Genomic DNA, 27,307 nt, shown 5'->3' with positions numbered 1-27,307 from the left:
TTTAAACGTTGGTCGTTGGTAACTGTAAACAAAGAGATCGCATTTTTTTTAACTGCTAACTAACAAACGGATTTATGCGTTCACTGAACAAAGATTATGGAAATAAAAGACCACTTTTCCATCAGAAAAATCATCAGAACCGTTATTACCTACCCATAGACGCTAAAAGCGAAAACCTTTCTCACATGCACACCCATCGCGAGTGACGGCTATGCGCACACAAAGAGATCGCATTTTTTTTAACTGCTAACTAACAAACGGATTTATGCGTTCGCTGAACAAAGATTATGGAAATAAAAGACCACTTTTCCATCAGAAAAATCATCAGAACCGTTATTACCAACCCATAGACGCTATCATCAGAACCGTTATTACCAACCCATAGACGCTAAAAGCGAAAACCTTTCTCACATGCACACCCATCGCGAGTGACGGCTATGCGCACACAAAGAGATCGCATTTTTTTTAACTGCTAACTAACAAACGGATTTATGCGTTCACTGAACAAAGATTATGGAAATAAAAGACCACTTTTCCATCAGAAAAATCATCAGAACCGTTATTACCAACCCAAAGACGCTATCATCAAGCGAAAACCTTTCTCACATGCACACCCATCGCGAGTGACGGCTATGCGCACACATGCACATCCCGAGTGACGTAGGACGTAAAGTCCCGGTAAGTCCCGCCCAGGTCGAAGTGGCGTCGATTTAGTGAGTCCCGTCCTTGACAGCGGTCAATTATACTTAAGATCGTAAGCGTTTATGAATAAAATAGCTTTTGAGTAGCTTAGCTCTTTTATTGACCAAGTAGGCCTAATGCGGTATCTCCATAAAAGTTAAATTTTTTCAAGCATTTCTGAACAAATAAAACTGCTTGTCCCCCAGTGTTGATAGATTGGGCCGGAATCTTGCAACACTGGCGACCCCCATGACGGCAGAGGGAGAGTTATTATCATTTTGAAATAATGTTAATTATGTGTAATTAAAAAAAATATATTACTTAATTCTAATTCTAATCTTATAGACAATAATACAGTTTTAACATTTAACAAAATTAAACAAATTCAACTCTTTTTCCTTTCGAAAAAGATTTGAAGAATTATCACAAAAGTGCTCTTCAAGATGCAGTAGTGTTAGACTGTTAACAAGGCGTTAATGCTTTGAGAAATGCATTTGTCTATTAGTGAAATCAAAATCATGTTATGGCCTTGATGCCCTGGCATGTGGCCTTTGTGCCCTCAAAAAAATTGCCCCGCTGCAGGCCAAGTGGCCTTGCCCCTCATATCACGAAATTCCAGGCATGCTTACCATACAAATAGATCGCAGCAAGTTAACATTTTGGCAAGTTTGGTTTCATATGTAGTGGTTATCTGCCATCCTCTTTATAATGAAAATTTGCCATTTTAATCACTGTTTAAGTCGGTTCAGACAACTAATGGGTATTTGCGCCTGTTTCTGATTTCCTATGCTACTGTATGGAACTTGGTCCCCATCTTCTATTTTGTGTGTTCTGCAGCATCTGGATTTGACTGTTGCCCATTGACTGTTCGCTTAATCAAGTAAGATACTTTCTGGTTTCTTAAAATGTAATGTTGCAGACACATTTTCTAGCAGTTGGAGCATTTCTTGCAGAAAATGCGGTTAAATGGCTTAAATCAAGTGAAGGGATTCGGTTCATACAACTAATGGGTATTTGCGCCCGTTTCTGATTTCTTATGCTACTGTATGGAACTTGGTCCCCATCTTCTATTTTGTGTGTTCTGCAGCATCTGGATTTGACTGTTGCCCGTCCCCTACAATTGCCTCTGCTGGGTTTGCTTCATTAAGTAAGATACTTTCTGGTTTCTTGAAATATAATGTTGCAGACACATTTTCTAGCAGTTGGAGCATTTCTTGCAGAAAATGCGGTTAAATGGCTTAAATCAAGTGAAGGGATTTGGTTCATACAACTAATGGGTATTTGCGCCCGTTTCTGATTTCTTATGCTACTGTATGGAACTTGGTCCCCATCTTCTATTTTGTGTGTTCTGCAGCATCTGGATTTGACTGTTGCCCGTCCCCTACAATTGCCTTTTGCTGGGTTCGCTTCATCAAGTAAGATACTTTTTGGTTTGTTAAAATGTAATGTTGCTTACATATTTTCTAGCAGTTGGAGCGCTTGGCCATAGAACAAATAATGATACTACGACTACTAATAATAACTACACAATGCATTTCCTGCAGAAAATGGCAACAAATAGCTAATGTGATCAAGTTTGAATACATTTGAAATAAAATATAGAATAGTTGTGCTGTTCTGTTGGCAATTTCCAGCTGAACTATAGACTGAAAACCTTTCAATCAACCAAAAACCCACCCAAAACGTATATCGCCTGACATCGGATAAATCATATACTTAAGCTTGACTAATGCATCATGAATCAAATCTCTATTTCTATGTTCTTGTCTAGTTTGTAGCAATGAAACAGACAACACCATCATTCAACAATGTGTTTATTTAAATACAACAGTAGAAACAATGATCAATAATACAAAAAAAATAAAAATAATTTTTTTTTTTTTTTTTTTTACTTTACTTGCTTATTTGTAAACACTGTACACTTGTGCATGCTTTATTTTTTTTATTTCTTTGACGATGAATAACTACCCCTTTTCTTTCTTTCTGCATTAAGGATGCCTTTTCATCTCATTAAATTCCTAATAAACGGGGACATTGCTGTTGTCCCAAATGAATGGTACGATGACGGGATGGCGTACTGGCCCAGCTATAAAAGCACTGAAAGGGTGAAAAGGGCAGCTCTTAATGAGGAGAAACCAGAGCCAAACTGGCTAAGATACGACGTCAATGTTGTCCGAACTTGTGGTATGCCAATTCATAAAATTCTTGTTTAAATATAATTTCATGGTTGCTTCTCCTTCTGCTTGGGATAACCTACTCTGTATATGTTCTGAAAAAATGCACTTGAAATTGTCTTTGCCTTGCATTGTTTCATTTATACTATTCTTGGCCGGGTCTCTCTTATAAGAGAGAGACCTGAGACATCATCATCATCATCATCATCAATAATAATAATATTCTGTGCAGCTCTACAGCTAATTTGAAACTCATGTTCATTTTAACATAATTTAAATTCTAGACAACTACAAAGATGCCATGAGAATCTTGAAGCAGTATCAGAATGGCTGCAACACCTCAGATCTGCAATCTGAGGCAGAGCTTGAGCATGAGGTTGAGCTGCCAGATAAAAGGAACAGGAAGCCAGTGTAAGTGTGTTCTGTCTTGTTTTTGTCATGTTTCTACAGTAATAGAAAGGTTTTTTCCCGTAGCATTCAAAAATAGACCAGAGATGCTTGACCTACATGTATATTTGGCAATTTTGAGATTGCAATAACCCTAATGATACGGTTACTTAACAGCCATCGTTTCGGAGACTCTGACCAGAGCGAAGAAGAAGTGGAAAATGGTGACGTAGTGTCTCAGTTCGAAGCACTACCAGTTCAAAGCCCAAGCCAATTGCAGAGTAAGGAATAATCTCTTAACATCTTAATAACAAATATATTAGAGATATGGTTAACATTCGTAGTACTAAAGATATTCCCCTCACCGTGCATCCATTCCTCCAGCTCCACCATCTCGCCGAGTGCCAGGCAGATTCACTGCTCCTCAACCTGGAGAAAACTGTCTAGGTAAATTACTGATAATAATTTTGAATACAGTGGCTCCATCTATCGTAACACAGCAATGGTCATTCATCTCAGATTTGCTGCATACTCTATTGAAATTGCAACTTTCAAAATCTCAGCCAAATATTTTGTCAGCTAAAAACTTCTGCATGAATGCAATATTGTGAAAAGTCTGAAAAGTCTTAGCATCCAGCATGTAATATTAAATTAATCATTTATCAGTATCAAATTGTATTGAAACACATTGTCAATCCATTTTTTGTTTTACCATTGTTTGGCCCTGTAGCTCGCAGCCTACCATGGTTAACAGATCAAACATTTAATACCAATTTATCTCCCTTAGCATCTCAGCATAGGGCAGGACTGCATCACCCTATATCCTCTCAACTCCCTGCACCCGCATTTAACATGCAGAGAGTTACTCAAGGTAGGGACTGATATATTAAAAACTGAAATATTAATGAATAGAAAGGCCCTATTGGTATTATCAGTCATGGTTAACAGATGACTCTCGCACACCGCCCACCTCACTATGGGCCAGGAACTGCAGTCCCTCCTCAACTCCCTCCACCCCCGGCACCAGCCCTCAACATGGAGCCTTCTTCAAGCCTGGCCTACAGACCAACATGGCGAGGGGGAAGGATGGCCGATACCATTCCCTGCTCTGGTGAGTAATAACTGACAAATACTGGAGGGTCATTCTGTGCCACAGATTTTGGAAAAAATTCTGACAACCATCACATATTTTCCTCAAACTTTGTCTATAACTTTTGTCATTAATTAATAATGTCAATAGCTAATGTCGGTATTATGAGTAATGAGGATAAACACTGAAACGTGATATATTTGATACACTACATTTTAGCTATATTTCATGTTTGTCAACAGCGGCCGAGTTCCAAATCCTTAGCTTGCTGGAAACCATCAAACAGCAAAACGACCAGCTTGTGGCTAAGGTGAACCTGCTCACCAGTAGGATGAACAGCACCCCGGGGCCAGATGCGGAGATGCCAGACAGCTTTCAGTTTCCCCTGGAACAATTGGAGACAGTGGAGGCATTTGAAATGTTTTTAAAGGAACCGTCAAATGGCCCAGCTCGACAGAGAGTGGTGAGTTTTCTTACTTAATCTGAATGGTGTCATTAGGTTTATTGATTGCCCATGATTATTGCAAATATTCTATTTAAGCAGCCCTGAACAGGCCTGTCCTGAACCGCCTTTTCCGAGTGGACAGTCAGTGAGTGACAATCTCCCTGGTTTGACATTGTGTGTAAAGGTGGCACAGGTCCATGAGGATGTGAGCCAAGTACATGTTTAGATTTTTTTCAGTTTTTCTACATTTCTGGAAGCTTTCAACAGAAACAAAAACATTTTAAATGCAACTAACCTCAGGAATGTTTACCTACCTATTTCTATTTAAAAAAGATGTCTTTGCCTTTTAGATTTCATCTTTGGCCACCATTGGAGGCCAGGATGTGAAGAGGGTGACCTGGAACATCCTGGGCAGGCTGTTCACAGATGAGGTCTCCCATCAGATCAATTGGAAGGGTGTCAACAACAAAAAGCCTTTTAGTAGGATGGCAACAAAGACCTTGCTTTTCAGTAAGTATATAATTCACAGTAATATTAAATACGCGCCAAGTCACGTTTGTTGGGGCCTTAACAATCTTAGCAACCTTCATACCAATATGACCGTGTAGCCTTTTTTAAACTAGGCTACTATACCAGGCATAGACCTTTTTTTTTTACTCAAAATCAAACATAGTATGACCATGACACCCTGAGCAGCTGATGGCTACTTTGCCTAAGCACATTTTCAGTCAGGTAGGCCTATGCCTGATGTTATGTTTAACACAATGCAATAGCTAGCGCGTCAGTGAAAACCTGACACGGTCACTTATTTAGTAGGGACAATATGCTAGTGAAAATGTTCCTGTTTACTATCAGACAGTGCAAAAATCCTACCTTTCTGACATGCACTCTGCTGTGAGACTTCCTCTTTTTGATTCCTTCAGTTTCCTTCGGCGTTGACCATGGGTGCGATTCTAGAAAGTGGGTATGCCATTGCAACCCGGTATCACGCAATTGCGTGCTCCTGCGCACGAGTTAATCTATTGAAGCGTGTTCCCGAGCACGATAGTCCGACTTTTTGCGTGTTACACAAAACGAAATGTAAACCAATGCATTCTGAATGGGAGTGTTCTAAGACAATTAACGTGCTCCACAAAACGGTACGAGAGAGAGAGAAAGAGAGAGCGGGAGGGACAGAGAGAGAGAGAGAGAGCAGAGAGAGGCTTCAGAAAGGGTGTGCGCAGATAGTACAGTGCACCCTAGTTATGTTTATGCCAAAACCTATATATATAATTAGGCTGTGGAAATTGCAATAAGTTAAGAACACAACTTCGCACGTTGAGCACACAGCCGTGTGACTCGTTTATTTTGTGAAAAAGAAAACCGGAAAACAAAGCGTGCTGAAGGTAAACAAATCCAGCATGGTCTGTGACGTCATGAGACGCACGTAATCCTTAGGGACCGCGATCCCTGAACCACCAAGAACATAAATGACATGCAGTAAACAACAACACAATTGAAAGAACAACACATAACGAAATACTGTAGGTGAATTATGTTACGGTCACTACAAGGCTATAATTATATTATTTAGCGTGTAATGAGACAATCTATAGCCAAATTGTCGAAGATGCCCGAGAATCTTCGGGGATATCAGCATGGGAAATCGGCGAATCAGACCCATGAAGGGGGGGGGGGGGGACGACGACGACGACGACGACACGTTAGTTGAGGGGGGGGGGACGACGACGACGACGACACGTTAGTTGAGGGGGGGGGAGGGGGGGGGGGGGAGGACACGTTTGTTGAGGGGGGGGAGACATGTTTGTAGGGGGGGGGGGGCACGCTCGACAACGAGAGTTGTTTTTTATTGAACGAGACTTCAACACGGAACAGCTGCACGAAACGATGGTCACGTCACTCTCGGTGACGGTGTCGACAATAATGAACACACGAACAATGTTAAAAGAACAACACACAACCACATAACATCCCGAACCCATTAACCCCACTTAATCCTAACAACAAAACAAGTTAACAAAAGCCCCATTTGTCAACTGAGAACCCCAATTCCCAGAATCCCCCGCGGCTCCGGAACACGGCGTAGCTTATATTAATCTTTATTATCTGAATGGGAAATGCAATATTTTAGGACAGATACACCATTAAACGCGTTTCTAATGACATTTCTAGCGAGAAATGTACATTTTCCTTACATAATCTTCAGTCAGTGAATGTGTATGATCTTTATTAATCTTTATTATCTGAATGGGAAATGCAATATTTTAGGACAGATACACCATTAAACGCGTTTCTAATGACTTTTCTAGCGAGAAATGTACATTTTCCTTACATAATCTTCAGTCAGTGAATGTGTATGATCTTTATTAATCTTTATTATCTGAATGGGAAATGGAATATTTTAGGACCGATTCACCGTTAAACGTGTTTCTAATAACATTTCTAGCGAGAAATATACTTTTTACTTGCATAATCTTCAGTCAGTGATTGTGTCTGATCTTTAGTTTTATAGTTATTAGGATTTGATCGGCTCGCTCGCATGTTTCAACGACGTCAGGTTGCTTTCGCTAAACTAGCAGCTCACGTGCTTCCTGCGTTTGTGTTATTAAACTGTTACTTTATGTAACTTTTAATGATATCATCTTGTTAGAAACACGTATATCTGAGAGCCAACCCAGTCGCCAAAAGCATACGTTGACAGTGTACTTTTCGTGAACACTGGATCACGTCGCATTTCAACATAAAATAGCGTGTTATACACACACACACACGCACGCACACGCACAGACACACACACACAAGCACACACAAGCACACACACGCACGCACAGACACACAGACACAGACACAGACACAGACACACACACACACACACACACACACACGCACACACGCACACGGTGCATTTTGCTGCTAAAACAACAACAAAAAAATATTCCCTCAAATATTATTACTTTCAAAACGTTGGCCAAAATGGCCAATAATATCATTTTTTATTTGGGATGCTTCTAGGACATTTTGGGTGGATTTTGAACTTTATGTGGGGGGCACGTTTTTTTGCAGGACCTGGCAACCCTGCGCTGTTGCCCGAGATCTGGATCCACCCCGGCGTGGTGCCGTCTCCTTTTGACCTTTTGACCCCAGACTTCTGGGGGAATAGCTGAATCAATTCATTAGTCAATCAGAAGCATGTAAATATCGTCCCGGTGGCGTAAGAGGACGAACAAGGTGTCCTTCAACATCTACGCTTCCAGGAGATTGCAACGGTGCCACACATGAGCATATTCGAACATGTTTAATGGTAGTAATTAGCTGTCGAAATTGGAGGCCTTAATCAATACTGAGCAGCTATTGATTTGCTTCCCGATAAAGATTTGTCACAAATGACATGTTATTTAGCATCTACACGTTGAGCTGAGTCCAATGACACCAAGAACGACACTCTAGCTAATGGTAACATGTATTTTACATGGTACACCTAGGTCTAGGACATGATCTCGGTGTAGCAAGAGGCCGAGCTTGATCTCATTGGACTCAGCTTAACGTGTAGATGCTAATTAACATGCAATTTGTCAAAAATCTCCATCGGGAAGCAAATCTATAGCTGGTCATTATTGATAAAGGCCTCCAAAATCGACAGCTAATTACTACCCCGAAACATATTCAAATATGATCATGTGTGGCACTGTTGCAATCGTCTCGAAACGTAGATGTCAAAGGACACCTTGTTTGCTCTGTTGCACTACCGGGAAGATATTTTCATACTTCTAATGGATTGATTCATATTTTAAGGTTCTCGGAGTGAGACTTTAAGTGGCTGCAGCAGAAGTGTTGAGACGAAAGATGATATCAAGAGATTTATAGAATATTCCCATTCACATTATGATTCTTCATCGTAACATTCGACCAAACATCCTTTACATTCACAGAGCGAAGATTATGAAAGTCCAGGCTCAACAAGTGCTCCATCTCGTTGCACCTGCACCCAGCGGCTCGCTTGCAAGATTTTGGCCTGAAGTTCTTCCCAGACCTACACCCTAGCCATCCAACATGCATATCTGAGAATCAGGCCTCTCTTTAATAAAGACAAAAAGTTATGAGAGAAACACACATTAACTTTTTGTTATCTCATAAGCGGCGTGGTGCCGGCTCCTTTTGACCTTTTGACCCCCGACTTCAAAAACGTGGCCACAGGCCAGCTGTGTCTACACACCTTTAGCCACAAATGTACACCTCCATCCCACAAAAAATGGGGACTAGAAACTAACCTCTGTCTTGTGTACATTTACTGTACTGTTGGAGGTCACGCCCCTTTGCTGACCTTTTCGAGATTGCTAGGGATGCTAAAATGTTTACACACATTTCCCGGGGCCCCGTGTACGACATATCCGAGATTTGGAGTTCTAGCCCTTAGAGAAAAATTTTTTTTCCCAAATGGAGTGTCATTTGGACAAAGCCCCTCAGAAGTGTAGCCTGCAAGGCCTAATGGTTCAGAATGTGGTGGAAAAACAGTTTTTGAGATAGGAAGGTCCTACCGCCCTGAAATTTTAATACCTTATTCTAGGGCCTAACTGGGACCTCCGCACCGAAACTTGGCCCGGTCGGACCCCGAGGGCAGGAAGGGGGGGCCTGCCCTCGGGGTCTGACCGGGCCAAGTCTCGGGCAGTTCGTCCTCTTACGCCACCGGGACGATATTTACATGCTTCTGATTGACTAATGAATTGATTCAGCTATTCCCCCAGAAGTCTGGGGTCAAAAGGTCAAAAGGAGACGGCACCACGCCGGGGTGGATCCAGATCTCGGGCAACAGCGCAGGGTTGCCAGGTCCTGCAAAAAAACGTGCCCCCCACATAAAGTTCAAAATCCACCCAAAATGTCCTAGAAGCATCCCAAATAAAAAATGATATTATTGGCCATTTTGGCCAACGTTTTGAAAGTAATAATATTTGAGGGAATATTTTTTTGTTGTTGTTTTAGCAGCAAAATGCACCGCGTGCGTGTGTGCGTGCGTGTGTGTGTGTGTGTGTGTGTGTGTGTGTGTGTGTGTGTGTGTGTGTGTGTGTGTCTGTGTCTGTGTCTGGTTGTCTGTGCGTGCGTGTGTGTGCTTGTGTGTGCTTGTGTGTGTGTGTCTGTGCGTGTGCGTGCGTGTGTGTGTGTATAACACGCTATTTTATGTTGAAATGCAACGTAATCCAGTGTTCACGAAAAGTACACTGTCAACGTATGCTTTTGGCGACTGGGTTGGCTCTCAGATATACGTGTTTCTAACAAGATGATATCATTAAAAGTTACATAAAGTAACAGTTTAATAACACAAACGCAGGAAGCACGTGAGCTGCTAGTTTAGCGAAAGCAACCTGACGTCGCTGAAACATGCGAGCGAGCCGATCAAATCCTAATAACTATAAAACTAAAGATCAGACACAATCACTGACTGAAGATTATGCAAGTAAAAAGTATATTTCTCGCTAGAAATGTTATTAGAAACACGTTTAACGGTGAATCGGTCCTAAAATATTGCATTTCCCATTCAGATAATAAAGATTAATAAAGATCATACACATTCACTGACTGAAGATTATGTAAGGAAAATGTACATTTCTCGCTAGAAAAGTCATTAGAAACGCGTTTAATGGTGTATCTGTCCTAAAATATTGCATTTCCCATTCAGATAATAAAGATTAATAAAGATCTTTCACATTCACTGACTGAAGATTATGTAAGGAAAATGTACATTTATCGCTAGAAATGTCATTAGAAACGCGTTTAATGGTGTATCTGTCCTAAAATATTGCATTTCCCATTCAGATAATAAAGATTAATATAAGCTACGCCGTGTTCCGGAGCCGCGGGGGATTCTGGGAATTGGGGTTCTCAGTTGACAAATGGGGCTTTTGCTAACTTGTTTTGTTGTTAGGATTAAGTGGGGTTAATGGGTTCGGGATGTTATGTGGTTGTGTGTTGTTCTATTAACATTGTTCGTGTGTTCATTATTGTCGACACCGTCACCGAGAGTGACGTGACCATCGTTTCGTGCAGCTGTTCCGTGTTGAAGTCTCGTTCAATAAAAAACAACTCTCGTTGTCGAGCGTTCAATAAAAACCAACTCTCGTTGTCGAGCGTGCCCCCCCCCCCCCCCTACAAACGTGTCTCCCCCCCCTCAACAAACGTGTCCTCCCCCCCCCCCCCCCCCTCAACTAACGTGTCCCCCCCCCCCCCCTTCAGATTCGCCGATTTCCCATGCTGATATCCCCGAAGATTCTCGGGCATCTTCGACAATTTGGCTATAGATTGTCTCATTACACGCTAAATAATATAATTATAGCCTTGTAGTGACCGTAACATAATTCACCTACAGTATTTCGTTATGTGTTGTTCTTTCAATTGTGTTGTTGTTTACTGCATGTCATTTACGTTCTTGGTGGTTCAGGGATCGCGGTCCCTAAGGATTACGTGCGTCTCATGACGTCACAGACCATGCTGGATTTGTTTACCTTCAGCACGCTTTGTTTTCCGGTTTTCTTTTTTACAAAATAAACGAGTCACACGGCTGTGTGCTCAACGTGCGAAGTTGTGTTCTTAACTTATTGCAATTTCCACAGCCTAATTATATATATAGGTTTTGGCATAAACATAACTAGGGTGCACTGTACTATCTGCGCACACCCTTTCTGAAGCCTCTCTCTGCTCTCTCTCTCTCTCTGTCCCTCCCGCTCTCTCTTTCTCTCTCTCGTACCGTTTTGTGGAGTTGTCTTAGAACACTCCCATTCAGAATGCATTGGTTTACATTTCGTTTTGTGTAACACGCAAAAAGTCGGACTATCGTGCTCGGGAACACGCTTCAATAGATTAACGTTCGTGCGCAGGAGCACGCAATTGCGTGATACCGGGTTGGCCATTGCCAATACTAGCCTTGGTATACCCATGCTGCCTTGCGCGCGATTTAATTTCCAGCTTTACTTTCTTTCACGCAATCCACCCAACCCGTGGATTATCCACGGTGTCCTTGGGTATGCCAACCGCGCATCTCTACTAGTCTTTACTTTAGGCTACTAGTTTCTTTACTAGTTAGTAACACTTGATGCCCGTGAGCTCCAGCTGTTCACGGGATTCCCTCAAAGTCAACAATGGATACGTCATGCGATTCCCCCAAATTTCTGGCATGACAAACTTTCGTCGTGGGGGTTTCGAACGTTGCAGACGAAAAAATCGCAGATCGCAAGCAAGCATGTCACATTACAAGACCCATGTGCCATGGCAACGCTATTGCTGTAGAAGGCCTACTCTCATTGGTTGAATCGTTGAGAAAACGTTTTAGACTCAATCAATATAAGGTCGCGGGGAGCCGAAGCTCTGTTCGTTTGTATAGTAACAATGTAAGGCCAAAACATTACTTATGCCGCTTTTCCACTGCATGGTACCAGCTCGACACGACTCCGATGCTAAAAGGTGACGTCGGCAGACGGCCGGCCACTGATTGGCCAGAGAGTGTGACAAAGTCACGAGAGCGACATGGCAACCATGCTGGTAACAGCCATAGCAGCGCCGCAGCCAACATATATTCCACTTCTTCAACTTCTTCAACATGCCAGCTAATAATAGTAATGTTATCGATGTCCTCCATTGTTGTTATGTGGGTTCTGTCCATGTGTGGGTTGCGTAGGTCTTGTTTGCGTCGCGTACAAAAATACGTCACGGCCCTTTCGCGCAGCCGACCCCGCCCACGTCCAGGAGGTACTATTTGCGGTGGAAAAGCACCCGTGCTGCTACCGTGTCGAGTCGTGTCGTGTCGAGTCGAGCTACATGTGCGGTGGAAAAGCGACATAAGAAACGAAATAGTTCATCAATACAGGCTAAAAAAAATCATTATTATAATTAATTAATTTCCCATGAAAAGTGGGGTGGCCATTGGCCCCGCGGCCTCATAGGTTCCGGCGCCTATGAGTGGATTATCATGTCAAGAGAAACGCACCCCAGGTGTGGGCAACAGGCTCATCATGTTATCGAAGTAAACGCACGCAAACGTATTGGCTGCCTGGTGGTTGCGATATATTTCAATAATAATTCTCTGCCGTATCGATACACAAATACCAGCTGCGCTTTCTCGCTCTCTTCTCTCGGACAGAGAGTTAACAGACACACATCAGCGCCAACATAGCCCCCCCTCCCCTCACTCCGGTCTCTGGCAGTAATTACTAGTCTCAATGCTGTGTGTTAGCTAAAGGTTAGCCAACAGAGCTAGCATGTCAAGGGCAGTGCCTCCGCGACCAGTTTAGGTAGAGAAGAAAAACGGCAGGAGTGCTGTTTAGAAATACTTTGGATTTTAGGCAAATTACCAAAAGACGCATGGGGGCGGGGGCTAAGGATCATCCTCTACATTAGGGCTCGTCTTACCGTTTTAAATTATCAAATAATACCGGCTGCGGTTGTTCAGCTGGTTCTATTTGCCGTTTATTGCTTCGTTTTCGAAATGTTTCAAGGTGCTTGCTCCAGTAGTCTTCTCCTTGCTGCTACAGTAGGCCCAAAACAAAATACTCGGTTTATCGAAGCACTTTGCATGTTTGCATGCCTAACAGTGGCCATTAATGCACCCTGTTGTTCACCAAATGTGTGCATTCTTCTTACGCCTCGTTTCCACATACGTACATTCTCGTATGCGATCCAACCGTCTCCGACCGTAAGTCCATTCATTCCTATGTGATTCTCCGTAATGTCAGTTTTTCCTCCGAGACTCCTCCCCTCCGTAAAATTTCTGTCCGGTATGTCCGTAATATACGTTCCAAAAAATTTAACTTTCGCCGTCGTTTTACGGAGATACCGTATGAAAGTTTTTATGTTTTTCACAAAACTTGTAGGCTAAGTACCTTGCAGGCCAAACTCCTCAGCGATCTCTTTCCAAGCCTGTTGGTTTTGTTTTTATCTCTGTATATGTCGATCCTCATGTTCCAAAGTACCGGTCTCCTATCCGCTTATCTGGGGTCGGGTCGCGGGGGGAGCAGCTCATGCAGGGGGCCCCAGACTTCCCTTTCCCGGGCCACATTGACCAACTCTGACGGGGGGATCCCGAGGCGTTCCCAGGCCAGTGTTGAGATATAAACTCTCCAACTAGTCCTGGGTCTTCCCCGAGGTCTCCTCCCCACTGGACGTGCCTGAAACACCTCCCAAGGAAGGCGCCCAGTGGGCATCCTTACCAGATACCCGAACCACCTCAGCTGACTCCTTTCTAAGTAAAGGAGCAGCGGCTCTAATCCGAGTTAGGGAGACGCCAGCCACCCTTCTGAGAAAACTCATCTCGGCCGCTTGTACCCGCGATCGTCCTTTCGGTCATCACCCAGCCCTCATGACCATAGGTGAGGATAGGAACGAAGATCGACCGGTAGATCAAGAGCTTTGCCTTGCGGCTCAACTCTCTTTTCGTCACAACGGTGCGGTAAAGCGAACGCAATACCGCCCCCGCTGCTCAGATTCTCCGGCCAATCTCAATCTCACGCTCCATAGTACCCTCACTCGCGAACAAGACCCCGAGGTACTTGAACTCCTTCATTTGGGCACTCATGTCCTAGTAAGCAATCCGCTGATTTCTCCTAACATCTTTTGTCCGTAAATAAATTCATGCCCGTACGTAAAACACTAGCGACTCCTTCCGTAAATTTACGGAAGCACGGACACGAAAAACATACGTATGTGGAAACGAGGCGTTAAAGTTAGTAAAAACCTATTACATAAAATCTGTCTGTTTGATTACAGGTGCTGTGAGGAAAAACGTGGTGACGCGGTCAGCCACGGACGCGGAGGTCACCAAACACGCCATCAGGTGGTTCAACCTGGCGGCGGATCGGGCGGCGAGGAGACGTGTCCCTCCTCCATCCACTCCTCCACCCGAATAACAATTAAACAATCTTTTGATTGAACTTCTTGTCGTTCACCAGTTATTCATTTTCTGATATTTTAGCTGCAGCGCAGCATTTCATGTTGTAGCCTAATAGATAACATATTTTATGTCTGCACCGACCTATGCCTATAAAGAACTAAATTAGGTCCACAAAATGAATGTAAAGTAGCCTAGCCAACGTAGACTACTTAACAAAAACAGAATAGGCTATAACCTATAATTTTCTATTAATGTAAATGTCAATTTTCTATTTTCTATTGAGTAGTGATTACTTTTGTGCAGTAAATTGATGTCTTGACTTGAACCTTTTCTGTTATTGTTATGCCTATTGACAATATTGTTAGGTAAAACATAAAAGGCAATGCATATTTAAACTTATGCTTAGGCCTATATTGCTGTAGCCTAGGCTAGGAATGATAGTTTTGAGTTTTATCCTATAGTTTAGTTTATCCTATTTTATCGTATACAGCAAGAACAGAAGGGATTTTGAAAATAAGATAAACGGGTCCAAAACGGACCCGGGCCGGATGAGCCAGGATCTTTATGAGTCCGTTGCGGTTCCGTGGCGGATGTCTGTATAGATTTGCGGGTTCCAAACGGACCCCCAACGGACCCGCCACGGAGGTAAGGTTTTAATCGCGGATCCGGAGCCACTGCGGATCCGCGATCCGCCTTCGTAGCGGATCCGTCCCTGATTGCAAGTGAACTCCGATACGGGTCCGTTTCGCGGGTCCGTTCCGGAAGCCGCAATACCTCTGCGGCGGATCCGCCGCGGAGTCCTTTTGCTGTGTGGGTAGCTGCTATCTATATATACGCATATTAACTGGAGCACCAACCAGAATCAGATCACAATCGCTTGGGACCGTGGGTAACCTTTGGCCAGGTCCAGAGCTATAGAGAGAGAGAGAGTTGCGACACTTCCATTGGACTCCGTTGTAGCGCCTACTTCCGGGGTATGGAGCCTCGAATAGTTCCAAACAACCATTTTACGGCGGAGGAGACCGTTCATTTCCATTGCTGGCCGCCGAGTAACTTCTGAGGTAAATTGATTAAATAGCTACCTCTTTTGAATTGTCAACTGTCTATATTGTATCAGAGGCCCTTTATGATGCATATACTGATCTTTATTTGCAAATGCACAGCGTAATTATATATATATTTATCTTGGTCGACGACCGATTGCTGGCTAGTTTGTTAGCTCGATTTCACCATCTGTGAAGGTATCTCCGGGGGTAAATTTGTTAAATAGCTACCTCTTTTGAATTGTCAACTGTCTATATTGTATCAGGACCTTTATGATGCATATATTGATATTTATTTGTATATGCACAGCGTAATTATATATATTTTTATCTTGGTAGACGACCGATTGCCTGCTAGTTTGTTAGCTCGACTTCACCACCTGTGAAGGTATCTCCGGGGGTACATTGATTAAATAGCTACCTCTTTTGAATTGTCAACTGTCTATATTGTATCAGGACCTTTTATGATGCATATATTGATATTTATTTGTATATGGACAGCGTAATTATATATATTTTTATCTTGGTAGACGACCGATTGCCTGCTAGTTTGTTAGCTCGACTGCACAATGTGATGGTATCTACACCAACAATTACAAAGTTCAGTACTAGTGAATCTAACTTTTATTTAGTTAGTTATTTATGTTGGATTACTAGGATAATTTAGGTTGATTTAAGGACGGGTTTTATGATGCGATAGCTAGTAGAAATAATTTAATTATATCCTGGAAAGGGTGATGTTCAGCACATGAAGCCCTACAGATGCCGCCGATTCAACAATGCTGATTATGATGGGCGGTCAATTTAACCTGTGTGGCTTTTTCGTTTTAACTTCTTGTTGACTGAATTGTTTCTCTTTCTTAGTGCCAAATTGATTATCTTTCTTAGTGCCAAATTGATTCTTTTTTGTTTTGCAATAGCCCTCTCTGCTCTCCTTCTCATTAATTTTTCCTTTTCTAGTTGCCTTATTAGGTCCTCCACAGTCGCCCCATCAGTCCCTGGCAGTCTGGTCCCTGGAGCAGCTGGCCCTGGCAAAAGTTATTCCTTCACTGTTGACCCCTGACTGACTGGCCCTCGGCACACAAATCCCTGGATCACCTGCCCCTGGATCACCTGCCCCTGGCAATGTAACCTCTTGATTGCTCTCTCCGTCTCCTGTGATGTCCTTTTCAACGCTCTTGAAATCCACCTCAATTTCTCCCTCAATCTCTGTAATAATTACAAGGTAATGTTGCTGTTATATGTATTTTGCCTTTGCATTTGCAACTACTGTCATCTCCAATGTAATAAAATGAATTAAAGCAAAACATTTCTGTAATGTGAATTAAATCATCTGCCACAATCAGAAACCAATACAATTTATAAATGGATCTACCGGCAATTGTTAATTGGGTAGAAATGTGTAGATTATCTACATTGTGTGCAAATCCTCCGAGAATCCCTGCCTTCTGGTTGTTTTTTAAACTGAATGTACAAATATGAATTATGTAATCTCATTAGGAGTGTAGTCTATCCTTGAATTACATGAAATGGGGAATATTGTTAGCTGCATGGATCATACCGAAGTTTAATTTGGTGCAATATGTGTGGTCCGTTGCACTTGGTTCCGGAGGCACCCTCACAGAAGGGGGTTTCCTCCTCTTCGGTTTAGGGCGATGGATGAAAACTGTTGGGCCTGCATCGGGCCTCAACTTCAACATCCTATCTACTTTTGTGGCTTTGAATCGGTCATTTTCAAAGTGTACCTGTAGGTAGGCTTGTAAGATCAGTTTCCATTGCACTTCAAATATCATTGGAAAGTCATAATTCTCTACACTTAGAATTATTATGCCCTTTGAAATGCTAGCAAGTGATCTGAACATTACGTTACATTGTTTTTGACTGTTGCTGACTGTCAATAAGTTTTGACGGCTGACCATTGCCATCCATTTCTCCCTGCGCTCTTGGTCCTTGGGGAAGCCGTACATGTGATAACCCTTCTCGGACCGATTGGGGCATCCAAATGCTGCACAGCCAACCATGGTATGACCATTTATCTATAAAATGTTAGTTGTAACCAATGAACCATGACACCATTGAAGATCACAGAGCGGGTAACAACTGTTCCTCAACCACTTATGCCCCGACTTTTGAGAATAGGTTAGAGGTCAGAGTTCATGACCAAACGAGGATCCTCCCTCTTAAACCCATTTTGAATTTGCTCAGGGCTATTCTAAGTATTGTAACGGCATAAAGTATAGTATATTTGCAACGTTATATGTTAATGGTTTGCCCTAAGTATATAGTGTTCCCTGCTGTGTCCATTGTTGAATCTGTTCAGACAATCGCAATCACTTGTTCTTGTCACACTAATTGTTTAATAAAAACAATTACAATTTCATTCATCCAAGCGTAATGAGTTGTTATTCTTTAATATATTTGATACTTTGTGTGGCTTATATCTTTAAATGATCATGGTAGAACATCTTGAATACTTTGATTTCAACACAGATGTAAGGTAAAAGTTAAGGTTAGGCCAGTATGCTAACACGAACGTGAAGCTTTCCCTCCAAAACTTAAAAACGTATCACTGCCACAGCCTGCATTGTTGTAAATCTTTCTAACCGTTATGCATATGAGATTGTCTTTATTAAGCTTAATGTCCCCTGCCAAACTCATTTATATATATGGAAGGATGGAGAGGCTTGATTAGTTCTCGGAATGTGTTTGAAACCCTGTTGAACACGCCAAGCATCGCCATGTCCAGTCTCAGCGTCTCTTGAACAATTTGCTGAAGGACTTCGGGTGGTAAGAATGGCCTGTCATCTGTTGTGCCAGATTGGAGCGTGTGGCTGAGATGGGGAGATAGAGAGGGTGAGCTTGGTGTGCCAGCTAGCCCTGCAGGGCTAGAGAGAGCGAGAGATCCGAAAAAGAGTGAAGGAGAGCGAGAGAAACAGGGATTATAATCAACCTTCAATTCAATCACACAAGCCCAGACCAACACTACCCACACCATTAAACAAAAAGGGAATCACTGATCGATCAAAAGTCTGAGAAAGAGCAAGAGAGAATATACGTAAATAGAAAAGTATGGACATAGTATGTAATACCTTTCACTGCTTAGTGATTGGAAGGTGTGACTGAGATGGGGAGATGGAGAGGGGGAGAAGGAGCCAGCTAGTTCTGCAGGGCTAGAGACAGAGAGACAAGTGTATTGGCTACGATCTTCGTGAGCACCAAAAATAAGTAAATAGCAACATGGACACAGTATATAAACCTTTCAAGCATAAAGGTCTCCAACAGCTGTCCAACCACCACCTCCTGATAGAGAGCATGTCCCCCTGAAAAGTAAAGTTATGCTTTAAATGACTTCATAGCCTAATACAAATCCATGTTACAGTACTGTTTAGCAGTGTACTATGGCAGTGTAAATTATTGTGAAGATGTAGCCATCTCCTCCCGTAAGTGCAGTACCTGAAGACAAAGTAATGTGTATGACCTATGATGCATGTTAATTGTAGCCTCCAGTAAGGATGACTAAATTATTAAAAGCCTTATATTTCATGCTACACATCTGATTGAGATTTGAAAGAACTCACCTCACTGAAATCATATTGCTTTTGAGGGTAGAATACATTGCGTACTGAAATTAACATACAAATGAGTTAGTTGTTTTGCAAACTAGTCATCGGTCATCATTTCTGAAAATAATGCATCTCACCAGCAGCATAAACACCCCACAGCTGTTGCTCTGATACTGGTGAGGTGCGTCCTGTGGTGGTATAAGGGGAATGTGATTTGTCAATGATACTTATTAGTACATAATGCCTAAAAACTATAAAGTGATATCCACCCTCATTTTGTAGCTACATACAAAAAGTGCACAATGCACTTTCAACAAGCATTTAGCAGCAACCAGGGCCCATCAGCGTCACATAGGAACACTTCATTAAATCATAATAAACAATCTAGAGGCCTGCCTGTCTACCAGTGAATGCTACTCTACTAGATGCAATGAATCGTGCGCCAGCCACACGTTTTACCTCGTCAGCCAAGTAAAGTCCCTTCCATGGTCCATTGGACAAAGCATGTGCCAGGGTACTGAAAAGGTTTGGAAGACGTGTAAGTTGCAATTCATATGCATCATCATCAACACGCATTCAGTACACACTACGCTTCGATTTCACCCAAGGGTGAATTAAAAGTACATGTTTTCCTAAACGTTGGTCATCAGCGAGGTAATAAAGTAGTAACTTCGGGCACATCTGTCTTTCAGAGTGCTAACGATCTTTATTCATTCGTTGCGCAGCGACCGAACAGACAGAATTATCTGATATGCCATGCATGTAAACATACTAGTTAGTTAGACGTACTAGTACGATGCACAGTTTAATCAGATGTGTGTGTCACCACAACGAAGCAGAGTGGCCGCGATGTCATGCCTCTTACCATGCCAGGCTGCCAGCTGACACCTTAACAATGTACTTTGGTAATGTTAACCTCACAGTAAAATAATCGGCAAAGCCTTCGCTGCAAACTTTACCCTCTACCTACAAACCGTCTTAAACGTTGCTGATTTCTGAATAGTATATGCAACGTTTATGGACGAGATAGCATAGCATTCGCTGCTACCGAACCATGCTTGTCACGAGTATTTATATCGGATTCGAATACAACGATACCACAGCTAAATCAGTGATTTAAATGAGAATACTTCACAGCCAATGTTGTCAAATAAACAATATCATACTTACTGACATAATCTCTCATCATAACTCTTTCGTTTTTCTGGAAAGTTACTACGAGGTAAAACCGCCAAAAAAGCAAGCCTTGCGAAACTCACTCACCTCTTCTTGATTGATCGATGAAACGCTACAGGAACGCCTGATGGGCGTTTTTGTGTCATGACGGGAACGCCCGATGGGCGTTTTTGTGTCATGACGGGAACGCCCAAGCCTGCAGCTGGACCCTCCTCACTCCCTCAGCTGTCGCCATCGCTGAAAAGCGAATCCAATATTTATTCTCGTTTTTCCTCGAGCATTCTCCAACTTTTTTTTTGTTGCTGCCTTTTCATTTTCTGTCTTTCCTTTTCTTGCCTTTTTAAAAGGATGAACCGGGGCAAGTAACGGTGGCAGTGGTAACTTCTGTTTTTTTTCTTCCATCGTGTTAACGTTGTAGGCTCACTAGGTCTAGTCCACTGTCATGAACGATAGTTATGTTATTATAACTCTAGTTCTATGATTGTAGGCGTAGCCGTCTAGGCTTCGCCTTATGGGCTTGTCCCGTGCGCGCGCCTGCGCGCGCTGAAAATTCAACTATGCACCTATCAGCGTGGGCACCGCCCACATTTCCCACGGTATCGTGTCTATATAACGCGGTGTATACCGTCGCTCATCCTCCAAGCTTTTCTTTCAGCAATTGGAGGGTACAGCAGGTGGGAAACTAGACGGCTACGCCTACAATCATAGAACTAGAGTTATAATAACATAACTATCGTTCTATTTCATGTAGGCTACGCCGTCTAGGCTTCGCCTTATGGGCTAAGGTGAAGCTGCGAGCGGAGCCCGATCAATGTACTCCTGCTGGACCCCAGTCAAAAAGACCTAAGTCACCAGAACACATTAAGACTCAAAAAGCCAAGGAAGTGTAAAACACAACAGCTTTATAAAAAACTAATTCCTCCTAGATCAAGCAAGGCAATGATCAAGGGAGAAAAAAGTGAGTCTGTAAAGACTCCGGCTCTATTCCGTGCTTCATGGAACCCATGAAAGGAAAAGAAAAACCAGAGCAACTAGGTTTCCATTAGGTCCGCTACCACCGGGGGCGGAGCTACGGAATTCGGCTCTCCAATAATGGGACTCTCTCGGCCGTTTCTTATTTGAAGAAAACGGCGGGAGTGCCACACTGGTAAACAAAACCACCAGACAATTGGCGAGCCAATAGAAAAACCCCCCAGCCTGTTTTTCATTTGAAAAAAGGTGGGAGAGTAAGACCGGTAATCAAGTCCAACTTGCCAGCCGGCGAGAGGAAATCCAACCACGACGCTTTAAAGAACATGTCTATATTCTTAAGCCGTAAAAGGGGTCCCGGACTCTAACACAGAGTTGCCGAGTGAGCCCCTGGACATGTCTAACATGTAAAAACGGACAAAGGGGCCGGGGGAAGACCAAGACGCAGCCGCGCAGATGTCTTCCACCGAAACGCCCTTGAGTAGAGCCGTTGAAGCGGCCACGCTCCGTGTGGAGTGAGCCTTAACGCCCAACGGTGGCGCCAAGCCCTGCCGAGAGTAGGCTAGGCAAACACCCTCACATACCCAGCGAGAAAACCGCTGCTTAGAGAGAGCGCGGCCCCTGCTAGCGTCGCTATAACACACAAACAACTGTTGTGTGGAGCGGAACGCTGCCGAGCGATTCACGTACATAGCCAACGCCCGAACCGGGCACAGGAGATGCAACTCCGCCTCCGCCTCACTAGAATGAGGCGGGGGGTGAAAAGCCTTAAGCACAATATCCCTCGACCGAAAATAACTATTAATGTTCTTCGGGAGGAACGCAGGATTAGGTCTGAGCAACGCAAAGGAGCTGTCCTCGTTTAGCAACAAGCAACTCGGGCTGACAGACAGAGCGGTTAGCTCACCGGCCCGCTTGGCAGAAACCAAGGCCAACAAGAGCGCCGTCTTAAATGACAGGGCATCCAAAGGGGCCTGAGAGAGAGGCTCGAAAGGATCCCTGGACAATCCGCGCAACACGGTGGGGAGATCCCAGCGTGGTGTAAGCACGCGTGAAACAGGCCTAACCCGTCTAGCCCCACGCAAGAATCTCTTGACCAGTGGATGGCTGAAGATCGGTCCACCATCACAGCCTGCATGGCCAGCCGAAACGGCTGCCGCATAGACCTTGATAGTGGAGAAGGCCAAACCTTTTTCCAATAAGTTTTGCAGAAACGAAAGCACGCTTCCCACCTCGCATTGAGATGGGACAGCGTGGTTCGTCTCACACCAATTAGAGAAGGCGCACCACTTCGCCGCATAGAGGGAAGAAGTAGAAGGCGCACGAGCACTCTGAATAGTGGTGATAACCGTCTCAGGCAAACCTTTGCCCTGCAGGATCAACCTCTCAGGAGCCAAACCAACAGCCGTCCCGAGACATCGGGCGGGTGGTGCACCGTCCCGTGGGCCTGTGAAAGCGCATCCGGCCTGAATGGTACTGGCCAAGGCGCCGACCGCGAGAGCGCGGCCAGCTCTGGAAACCACAGAGCTGAACGGTTCTCCGGGGCCACTAATATCAGGGACAGTCTCTCCTGTCTGACCCGTTCCAGAAGAGGAAGGATCAGCTGGAGCGGGGGAAACGCATACAAGAGAGCCCGCGGCCAAGGTGTGTGTGCCAACGCATCTACCCCCAACGGGGGAAGATCCCGAGGGCTGAGGGAGAACCACCACCTGCAGTGCGTGTTCTCCCGGGACGCGAAGAGGTCCACCTGCGCTGTCCCGAACCTCTGCCAGATCAGTCTGACAATGTCGGGATGTAACCGCCACTCGTCTCGGCGGGGACCGCCTCGAGACATGAGGTCCGCCCCAAAGTTCTGGGCGCCCGCGATATGCAGGGCTCTCAGACTGAGGAGATACTGATGAGCCCAAAGCCAGAGCTCGACCGCCTTTCGGTGGAGAGCAGGGGAGCGGACTCCCCCCTGTCTGTTGATGTACGCCGCCGCCGACACGCTGTCTGTCCTGATCAGAACGTGGCGGCCGCGCACCAGGTGAAAGAAATGCAACAGCACTTTCCTCACAGCGTCGAGCTCCAACACATTTATGTGTGCTGTAGGGGGCGTGCGCCACTCGTCTCCGACCGAGTGAGAGAGGCACGTTCCTCCCCAACCCGTCAACGAGGCGTCCGAGAAGACCACTACGTAGGACGCCACCCTGCCCAGGGGAACACCCTTGAGAAGGGAGGAGGGTCCTTTCCAATATTCCAGGTCTGGCGACACCGAACGGGGGACGAGGAGCACCCTGAGCTTGTGTCGCCTGGGGTCCAACCGTTGACGAGCAAACCACCGCTGGAGTCTGCGCATAAAAAGCAGACCCAGGGGGACCACGGGGTGGGCAGCTGCCATCAGCCCCAACAGGCGCATGGTGGACAGTGCGGTCACGTTTCTGCGAACGTGAAAACGGGAGAGCGCCGACAGGATGGCGTCTCGCCGAGGAGGCGAAAGCATCGCAGTCATGGTGGCTGAGTCTAGGCAAAGCCCCAAGTAGACTGTCTGCCGGCAGGGGAGCGGGGAGCTCTTCTCCCAGTTGATGGCAAAACCCAGGAAGGAGAGATGGTTTATCACCAACATGGTGTCCCCTCTCGCGGTCTCTTCTGAGTTGCTCAGAATAAGCAGATCGTCTAGGTAGAAGAGAATCCTCTTTCCCTGACGTCTGAGCGGTTCCAACGCCGTCTCCACACACTTCGAGAAGGTGCGCGGAGCCAGTGAATAGCCGAACGGCAGACACTGGTACTCGTACGCCATCCCCATATAGGCAAAGCGGAGAAACTTCCTGTGCGCCTGCTGAACAGGGACGTGGAAGTAAGCATCCTTGAGATCCAGGGATGTGAACCAATCGCCCTCTCTCACACACCGGAACAATGCTCCGACCGTGAGCATTCTGAACTTCCTCGTGGCAACGAATCTGTTGAACACGCGAAGATCCAGAATAGGTCTCATTTCCCCTGACTTCTTGGAAACCAGGAAGTAGCGGGAATAAAAACCTAGGTGAGACTCGTGGGGGGGAACGACAGTGATGGCCCCCTTCACCAAGAGACGTGCCACCTCTGCTGCCAGAGCCGTGCTCGCAGCCGGGTCCCGTAGCGAGGTCTCCACCAACCCCATAAAGGGTGGGGGACGACGCTTGAACTGTATGGGATGGCCCCATCTCAACGTGGTGTCCAACCACGATGGCAGAACGCACCGCTCTTGCCAACACGCATAGCGGTTGGAGAGAGGGCGAGCCGACAGCTGAGGAAGACCGTCCAGGAATAACCCGTATTCCTCTGCCCCTACCGCCTCCACACTGCGTGTGAACCAAGGGGGGCTTCCCACGAAAGGGAGGAGGCTCAGCGAGCGTAGGAGACGTACCAGAACTAGCAGCCGTAAAAACAACGAGCTGTCTAGACGTCGCGCTCGTTGAACAGGGAGCGAGCCGTCCGGCCGCAGCACCTGTGCGCATGCGCATGCGCTGTCCGCAGGCTGTAGCCACAGCGCGCGGACCCATCTCCTCACCTATAATGTGGGGAACCAGGAGACCGGTACAAGCGGCCGTATCCACGGGCTCGTGCAACGGGTCTCCGATCCGTCCATGAGGCTCCAAGGGACGCCGCTTCTTAGAAGCAGGTGAACCAGAGGCCATGTGAACACGCCGTCCGACCGCCACCCTACAGCCACCGGGCTGAGGGGGGGAAAGAGGCAACATGGAGGGACGCGCCACAAGCGTAGGACGCAGGTGGCCTAAGGAATATCGCTCTTTGGGTACCATGTACTGCCGTTCAGTCGAACGGTCTTTATTTTTTTCTTTATTGGGGAAGGAAAAAGTCGGAGCCAGCTTCCGGAACTTTCCGGTCCGTGGCGCTGCTCCACCCGTCCGCGGTGGCGGCGGCTGCTGCTGCTGCGGCACCGGGGCTGGAGTCGGAGGCGGTCCCCTGGAACGCTGGGCCCGGCCTGGACCCCGCTTCCTCCCGGCCTGCTGGTGGGAGGAGCCCGTGAGAATCGCCCCGAACCGGGAACGATTCTCACGGACAGACTGCTGGTGCGCGAGAACCTCGGAAAACCGGGGACCAAATAGGCCATCCGGCGCTAGTGGACCCTGGACCAGGCTGGCCCGCTCCCGTTCCGGCACCGCAGTGTGGGAGAGCCATATGATTCGCTGAATCATGGTTGCCCACGCCATATGCCGGCCGGCCGAAACGGCTATCGGCTGGCATAGCTGGAGGATGGCGCTGGAAAAGCGGGAAACCGCCAGCCATCTTGCGGCTTCCTCTGGGCCGTAGGCCTCCCGGTCAGCCGACAAGGAGACCATGGCGGAGGAGAGCATGGCGATGTTGTTGACCGCCGCCGCAGATTGAGAGGCACAAACGAACACCCTGTCCGTTAGGCCGACAATCTGTTTCTGGAGGCGGTCGGGGGGCAGCGGCTTTTCGTTAGGGCGCCATCCGGCGCCCGGACAGAGAAGCGCTGCCAGGGGAGGCTCCAGGCGAGGGATCCCCCTCGCCTGAGTGTCGGCCCACCCTTCCACGTTGGTGAAGTCCGTGTAGGACTTCACAGGGGCCTTCAGTGTAGAAGGGTCCCCACCGGCAGCACTAAAAAAGTGCTGCACAGGCGGGAACAAGGGGCACTGGGTAACCCTTCGGGAAGACGATGGGGTGCGAAAGCACTCGCCCTGCATATCATCCGATATGGGGGCGAGAGGCGGGGCCGGCATAGGAATTCCTTTGATGGCCGCCGCCTCAGCCATGATCTCCCCGAAGAGATCGGCCATCCGGCGCGGTCTCTCTCGTTCCACGGCGGTGACGGTTGAAACCCGGGAGTGGGAAACACCGGACGCCGAGTCGTCGTCCATTGAGACAGCGTCGCCGTCGGTGACGCCATCGTGGTAGTCCGGGCTGGCCCTGAACAGGTCAATGGCGTCAGCCAGGTCCATACTTTCACTTCGCAGATTATACATTTTTCAAATTATTCAGCCAAAAATATGGAAAATAAATAAACTATGCTACAATAGGCTACTCACCCATTGCGTTTCGTCTCTTTGCTGCGGTTGATTGACAGGTGACTTCCTGATTTTATACTGCAGCGCGGCCGTCGCGCCGCCTCCTGTTGGTGCTAGCAACACAGTCTCACTCCGAGAACGTCAAATACCGACTGTTGGCAAAGGCCCTTTAGCGTCGGTGACTGACGTGAAATGCCGCGTTTCCACTGCAGGGTGCGGAACGGATCGGATCGCAAAGGGGCGGTAGGGAGGGGGCAGCATAGCCCAGCTCAGTTCCGAGGTCGCGTTTCCACTGCCGACAGTACCCTTGGTGGTAGGCCGGATGTCAATCGCCGCGGCAGCTACGTAAACATCGTAAACAACGTCTTCCTCCGCAAGAATGCAGACGAACGTCTCCACCTCCTTGTTCGCCCAAGCAAGCTTTTTACGCGACATGTTAATTGTAAAGAATAATACCTCGAGGCTACTGTTTGTTTGTTTTTATCCCCGCGTCACCCGGAAGTGACGATTCTGTCGACCAATCAACGGAGAGGGGGTGTAGCTAGAATTCCAGGGTACCCTTTCAGGCGTCTGGTCTCGTTTTGGGTACCGCAACGGAGGAGTCCCTAGAATGGGGTCGGAACGGGTACGGCAAAGTCCGGGTCACGCCCACTTTTGGCGGTGGAAACGCGATCCGACCCGCACCTTTGCGATCCGATCCGTTCCGCACCCTGCAGTGGAAATGCGCCAAAAGGTACCCTTTTTAGTCGGTCGGTGACGGTAAAGGTACCCTTCGGCGTCTTCTGCATACGGAATGGGGGGTGCCTCACTACGTCTCTAATAGACGCTGTGAGCATCTTTCCTATTGGATAGTTTTTAGGATATTCTTCTGTGAAAATGGCGGACATACTTTTTATCCT

At 46.0% G+C, this 27,307-nt stretch overlaps 1 protein-coding gene and 3 long non-coding RNA genes across 6 annotated transcripts; 3 read left to right on the top strand and 1 right to left on the bottom strand.

Moving 5' to 3' along the window:
* The first annotated feature begins 1,952 nt into the window (after nt 1-1,952).
* Nucleotides 1,953-3,523, top strand: LOC132474844 (uncharacterized). The gene is made up of 4 exons (XR_009529746.1): nt 1,953-2,096; nt 2,675-2,865; nt 3,140-3,266; nt 3,420-3,523. It is a non-coding gene; the product is annotated as an uncharacterized LOC132474844 (long non-coding RNA).
* Nucleotides 3,524-4,162: 639 nt separating this feature from the next.
* Nucleotides 4,163-14,664, top strand: LOC132473873 (uncharacterized). Its single transcript, XM_060074157.1, has 4 exons — nt 4,163-4,353; nt 4,575-4,795; nt 5,128-5,287; nt 14,525-14,664. Exons 1-4 carry the CDS (start codon nt 4,191-4,193, stop codon nt 14,662-14,664), a joined length of 684 nt encoding a protein of 227 aa, XP_059930140.1. The 5' UTR covers nt 4,163-4,190.
* A 910-nt stretch (nt 14,665-15,574) lies between these two features.
* On the top strand, nt 15,575-17,994 carry LOC132474901 (uncharacterized). The gene is made up of 3 exons (XR_009529759.1): nt 15,575-15,709; nt 16,425-16,502; nt 16,652-17,994. It is a non-coding gene; the product is annotated as an uncharacterized LOC132474901 (long non-coding RNA).
* Nucleotides 17,995-18,268: 274 nt separating this feature from the next.
* Nucleotides 18,269-20,643, bottom strand: LOC132474892 (uncharacterized). 3 transcript variants are annotated; one of them, XR_009529758.1, is made up of 6 exons: nt 20,518-20,643; nt 19,714-19,771; nt 19,270-19,313; nt 18,948-19,011; nt 18,781-18,861; nt 18,269-18,576 (listed from the first exon to the last, which is right to left on the bottom strand). It is a non-coding gene; the product is annotated as an uncharacterized LOC132474892 (long non-coding RNA). The 3 variants fall into 3 exon arrangements; XR_009529757.1 differs by lacking the exons at nt 19,270-19,313; nt 20,518-20,643 and adding an exon at nt 19,392-19,442 and having other exon boundaries at nt 19,714-19,934; XR_009529756.1 differs by lacking the exons at nt 19,270-19,313; nt 20,518-20,643 and adding an exon at nt 19,392-19,442 and having other exon boundaries at nt 18,781-19,011; nt 19,714-19,934.
* Between the last annotated feature and the right edge of the window lie 6,664 nt (nt 20,644-27,307).

This window comes from Gadus macrocephalus, chromosome 16 (genome assembly GCF_031168955.1).
Source record: "Gadus macrocephalus chromosome 16, ASM3116895v1".
Lineage (NCBI taxonomy): Eukaryota > Metazoa > Chordata > Actinopteri > Gadiformes > Gadidae > Gadus > Gadus macrocephalus.
Note: the sequence above shows the minus strand (reverse complement) of the source record. Positions and strands in the feature narration are given on the sequence as shown.

Bases quoted from the DNA above. Each gene is read 5' to 3' on its own strand.
- LOC132473873 (XM_060074157.1), top strand. From the start codon at position 4,191: ATGACTCTCGCACACCGCCCACCTCACTATGGGCCAGGAACTGCAGTC. The intron at 4,796-5,127 runs GTGAGTTTTCTT...TTTGCCTTTTAG, and splicing joins GCCCAGCTCGACAGAGAGTG to ATTTCATCTTTGGCCACCAT. The intron at 5,288-14,524 runs GTAAGTATATAA...GTTTGATTACAG, and splicing joins AACAAAGACCTTGCTTTTCA to GTGCTGTGAGGAAAAACGTG.